The 5,624-nt window shown below is 61.8% G+C and overlaps 1 protein-coding gene across 1 annotated transcript in view; it reads left to right on the forward strand.

The window, feature by feature from the left end:
• Positions 1-5,624, forward strand: part of SLC7A1 (solute carrier family 7 member 1) — a 56,356-nt gene that overhangs the window by 37,382 nt on the left and 13,350 nt on the right. The window contains exons 3-4 of the mRNA XM_004715213.2: positions 3,300-3,670; positions 4,705-4,863. Coding sequence (XP_004715270.1) covers positions 3,301-3,670; positions 4,705-4,863 — 529 coding nt within the window. The 5' untranslated portion in view covers position 3,300. The remainder of the gene's footprint in view (positions 1-3,299; positions 3,671-4,704; positions 4,864-5,624) is intronic.

The following is a 5,624-nucleotide window of genomic DNA, read 5'->3' on the forward strand; positions in this document are numbered from 1 at the left end:
GGTGGGATGCGTCTCTGCAGCTGGCAGACTGCTCTAGAGCACCTTCCCCATGGCCCCTCAGGGGCCCTGGTGCCCCTAGACCCCTCCGCCACTGAGCTCATCCAGCCTTCTGGGTTCCTCTGTCTGCCAGCCTCTGGCCTCCAGTCTTGTCCCTGGGCCCGGACCCTCCCCTGGCCTGCGGCCACGCAGCCAGGCACCTGTTTTCCTCCGGCTCAGGTCTCACTGGTGGCCCTCTTGATCGCCTAGACCCATCTGCTACCTCCGGCCAGCCCCACAGGGTCTACGAGAGCCAGACCGACTCCCGGGCCGTGGGCTTTGGGCTTCTCCTTTCTGGCCACTGTAACGGAATCGGCCACATGTTTCTCTCGGGCAGCGGTGCGTAGGTTCAGACAATACCTCCCTTTTGGTTATCAGCCACATGCTCGACCAGTGTGCCAGCAGGGCACCTTTCTGGTGGGCGAGGCTCGTGGAGGGGAGAGCGAGACGGTGGCCCCGTGGGCCAGGGCGAGGACCCTGTGGACAGCCTGGCCGTCTGATTTCCCCACCACGCTGCAAGTGCTTCCAGGGGGTGGGGTAGGGTGGGGACAAATGGGACCTGGCGGTTGTGCTGCCAAGGAAATGCACAGGGGAGGGGACCCACACAGGGCAGGGCATTTCCTGCCCCAGGGCTGCTGGGCGTGACGTGGGTTTGACAGATGCCAGCAGCGGACACGCCTCTCAGATAATTCCCATGGCAACTGTGGGCGTGGGCCTGACGTCAATGACCGACCAATGTCTGTGTCTAGGCGCTCTGAGGAGAACAGGCTGGAGATTGAGTGGGGGGGGTGGGGGGTGCAGGGCACCTGGCAGCACACGCTCGTGCTCAGGGGGTGGGACGATGCCAGAGGAAGGGAAGGGGGCTGGAGCAGCTCAGGTCCCTGTGCCTGCCCACTCTGCAAACCCTCTTGCTGGCCTGGCTGGGCGAGGCCAGGCTGCGCTCCTCCTGGCCATGCTGGGCTTCCCGACGTCACACTGGTCTCCTCTCGGCTCCCTGGTCCCCCTTGTTAGACACACTTCCCTTGCATCAGGATGTGTCCTGCCTCTCTGGGAGGGTCTGTCTCCTAAACCGGCCAGAGCCAGCCAGTTAGCGCTGCTCAGGGTGGCTGCTGGGGGTGGGGGTGGGTCCTTGGTTTCCTGGGTCAGCCTCAGGTGTATTCTTTCTTTCCAGTTCCATGTCATTTCTGGGAAGTTCCCAGCCTGCACACACGGATTCGCTGGGGGTGGGGTGGGGGGGCAGGTTCTGACTGGGTCTTGTTGAGGGCCTCCGCCCTTTGCCCCCCTCCCCTGCGGGCATGCTTCCATCAGAGAGGTTCCCCGGTCACTTGGGAGCAACACTCCTTGTAGCATGAAACCTGCCCAGAGTGGCCCTCCGTCCTCCGTGCAGGCATGAGCATACACAGTGACCAGCCCTGGCCTCTCGGTGGGGGCCGGTTCCACCCTGTCCCAGAGGGGCGCTGTGAGTCGGAGTTGGCAGTTTTATGATGGTCCCCCGGGGGCGTGGGGGGGGGTCACAAGTCGGGCTGCTAAGTGCTTGGTCCGCAGTTGGAGCCCACCAGCTGCCCCTTGGGAGAGAGGCGCCGCTGTCTGTGAAGACTGACCCTGCGGCGGGACAGTCCTCCTCTGTCCGTAGGGGCAGACCCGGCGCTGACCACCGCCTACCGCCTGTCCCCTTCCTGTCTGCCCTCCGTCTGGTCCTTCCTGTCTCTTGTACCCACCCGAGAGTTCGGGCAGCTGTTTCCCAGCCCCCCGTTGGAAGGCGGGCCCCATGGACAGGATGATCCTGAGTGCTCCTGCACCTGGGCCCTGACATCCGGGGTAGGGAAGCGTGCTCTGAGATCACCTCCTGTGACACAAGAAGTCCACTGGTCTCCATGCCCCGGCCACTCGCACCTCGTCCCCCTTTCCCATCTCATCTGCACTCCCCAAGCCCCCACTGCGCAGCTCCACCCACCCATGCCTTCCGGTCCACTGCGACTCCTAGTGGCCCCGTGTTCTATTTCTGGGACTGGGAATCTGCACACGAGAGGAGTCTCGTCTCTCTTCTGAGAAGCAACCAAGTGGGTTTGAACCTGCAGACCTACAGCATTACCAGAGCTCCTCATTCCTCATCAGCTCAGCAGACCAGACCCACCACATGGGGTCCATCCTGACCCCTGGCTTCCCTGTCTGACAGGGGAGAGCCACTCCTGAGGGTTTCCCAGACGAATGCTTTACACGAGCAGAAAGCCTCCTCTTTCTCCTACAGAGGGGCTGGTGGGTCTGAACTGCTGCCCATGAGGCTAGCAGCCTGGTTCTTCACCCACCATGCCACAGGGCTGCTGCTACCCCGCTAGGGCTCCATCAATAAAGCTGTCTTTCTTCATCTCCAGGCATATCCTCCCTGCTTCCTCCTTACCTCGCTAGGCAGTGATATCATTTCCCACCCAGCTGCCAGGCCCCGGGGGAGGTCAGGAGTCAGTGCCCTGCTCCCGGTCCCCGGGCTGTGACCTGGTGTGACATCTGGCTCTCTTGGCCGGTTGTGACTGATGGCATGTGTTCCCCCCTCCGGCTGGAAGTGTCCACATCTTTAGGCTTCTCCTCCTAGCCACCAGACAGCACACGCCCAGGGCTGCCCAGACCCCACCCGGCACCCACACAGCCAAATCCAGAGAGAGCAGTTCAGGGGGAAATGATTTCAGTCCACCAAGGCTGCCCGGAGTAGCCCTCGTGGTGCAGTGGGTTACCAGCCCCGCTGTTAGCCACAAGGTCAGCAGTTTGAATCCACCACCCGCTTGGTGGGAGAAAGATGAGGCTGTCAGTTCCCGTAAAGAGATGCCTTCTCAGAGACTCACATGGCCACTTCCCCCTGTCGTGACAGTCGGAATCCACTGGATGGCAGGGCGTTTGGTTCCTGGTTTTCCCTCTGGGAAATGAAGGGGCTCGGGGGCCACGCAGGTTGAGCATTTGGCTGTTGACCACAGGGAGACAGAGGAGGCTGTCTGTCCCTCTGAAAAATGTCAGTCTCAGAAACCCTGGGAAGGGTCTCTGTGAGTCAGAACCGATGGGATATCAGCAAGTTATTTCTTTATTTAGTTTTGGCGGGGGGCGGGGACATTCTGAAATGACAAGGGGACAGTCGGCTCATTAACTGTGGCTGTGAGTCCACTCAGCCCAACCCCCCGTCCATCTGGGCAGTGGTGTTGGGGCGGAGTGGGGTGGTGGGCACCTGCGTGGCGGCAGGAGGCCGTGCCCATGCCCCCTCTCTCTCTCCTCTGCCACAGGATGGGGTGCCAAGTGTTGCTGGGCCTTGGCCACCAGATGCTGCGCCGGAAGGTGGTGGACTGCAGCCGGGACGAGGGCCGCCTGTCTCGCTGCCTCAACACCTTCGACCTGGTGGCCCTGGGCGTGGGCAGCACGCTGGGCGCCGGCGTCTACGTGCTGGCAGGGGCCGTGGCCCGCCAGGACGCCGGCCCCGCCATCGTCCTCTCCTTCCTCATCGCCGCGCTGGCCTCTGTGCTGGCCGGCCTGTGCTACGGGGAGTTTGGTGCCCGGGTCCCCAAGACCGGCTCGGCCTACCTCTACAGCTACGTGACAGTGGGCGAGCTCTGGGCCTTCATCACCGGCTGGAACCTGATCCTGTCCTACGTCATCGGTGAGCCCCTCGGCCCCCACCCCGGCGGCCCGTGCAGCGAAGGCCCTCGGCTGCTACCCGCGGGGCTGGCAGTTCCGATCGGCCCTGTGGCACCTGGAAGACAGGCCAGGCGGTCTGTGGCCCCGAATTCCCCCTTGCCAGTTGTGATGTCATGTGCCCAGGCCCCCCCTCACCAGGCACGGCTGACCACAGCTGGCGGATGGCTTGGCCTCCGCTCTCCCTCTCTGTGATCCAGTGGGAACTTGGCCGGGCCGGCAGGGCTGGGTGGTTTCGAACTGCTGACCCTGTGGTGAGCAGCCCCGGCTGTTGAAGCTGGGCTTTGGAACACGTAGGACCTAGGTTCAGGCCCTCAGTGGGAAAGGGAGTCGCCAGAACGTGGGACATTTCCAGAGGTGACCTGAAGCCCCTCTGAGACTGGGGACCCCTTGCGTTGGGAGAGTCAGACTGTTCTGTTAGGGGGAAGACCGTCACTTACTTTACAGCCGAGCCGTTCGTTGGCCATCGAGGGAGCCCAGTGGTGCTGTGGTTAATAGCAGCGCTTGGCTGCCAACCAGGGGGTGGCATGGGAGCCCACCATCTGCTGTGTGTGGGGTGGGGGAGGTGTGGCTGTGGTCAGTGGTCTGGCCCACTTGCTGAGATCTAAACCAACGAGGACGTCTGCCGGTGACTTCGGGGAGAGTGTTTCCGACAGAGAACCGCAGCGTAAACACTGACGGTAGTCTGGTTTTAGTTGGGGTTCGTTGCCCCGTACATACAAGCCACAGTGGCACAGTGGGCTGTCCTGTGGTCAGCAGTTCGAAACCACCAGCTGCTGCGAGGGAGAAAGCCAAGGCTGTCCGCTGCTGTAAAGAGAGACCATCTGGAGACCCACGGGGGCCGTCCCACCTTGCCCTGTAGAGTCGCTAAGACTCAGCCTCGACTGGACGGCCGGGGTCCTGGATTCTCAGAGGGCAGCACTGAGCTTGATGGCACCCATGCCCATGCACCCAGGGCTGTCCTCGGGCACCCTGTGGAGCCTGTCCATTTCCCGACAGGCACGTCGAGCGTGGCCAGGGCCTGGAGCGCGACATTTGACGAGCTGATCGGCAGGCCCATTGGGGAGTTCTCCCGGAGGCACATGGCCCTCAACGCCCCCGGCGTGCTGGCCAAAAACCCGGACATATTTGCTGTCATCATCATCCTCATCTTAACAGGTACAAGGAGGTGGGGTGAGGGGTGGGGCTTGGGGCTCGGGTGAACGCTCAGAGTGCCCCTCTCTGCGTTCATTTCCCTCCTTTTCTGTCTCTGCTGTCCCCTCTTCCCCAGCATCTTTTGCATTAGTGACACACACCCACACCTTTCCCTCTCGGCCCAGTCTGACTGGGGACTGGCCTCCTTCACAGCTTTGAGTTACCATTGTTTAATTAAGACTCTCAGGTCCTGTGAGGTGGGGCAGGAGGCAGGTGTGGGTGGGCTCTCCTGATCCCCGAAAGGTGGGAGGCCATTTGCTCTTGATGGAAGCCACCCAGCCCCTCAGGGCTCGACCCTGCTTTGTCACCGTGGGGCCACCAGCGTGGTCGCTGACGTGGCAGCTCCTGGTCTGCGGTTTTACTTTGCGGTGTTGTTGCTGCAGATACCCGCAGCGGAACACACCCAGGTTCTACACGTTCTCCGTGGACAGCCGGCTGGCATGGGCGGCACGCTTCACTTTGGGTAGTCCCTGCCGCTCCCACCCTCCGGTCCCAACTCACCATGACCCACACTACCTGCAAGGTTCCTGTAGAACCTTGGTTAGGGGGTCAAGAAACTGCCAGGGGATATTTGGGGTTGAAGGTTGAAGGATCTCAGGGCCATCGTTTCAGGGTCCAGAAAGTGGATCCATGACAATTTCAAATTCTGTTTTACAAGTTCCCCCCTTTTGATCAAGATGTCTTGGGAACTCTGATCCAAACCTACCTTCCTTCCTTCCTTCCTT

Source organism: Echinops telfairi, unplaced genomic scaffold, assembly GCF_000313985.2.
Source record: "Echinops telfairi isolate 266 unplaced genomic scaffold, ASM31398v2 ScPeMD7_2565;HRSCAF=3150, whole genome shotgun sequence".
Lineage (NCBI taxonomy): Eukaryota > Metazoa > Chordata > Mammalia > Afrosoricida > Tenrecidae > Echinops > Echinops telfairi.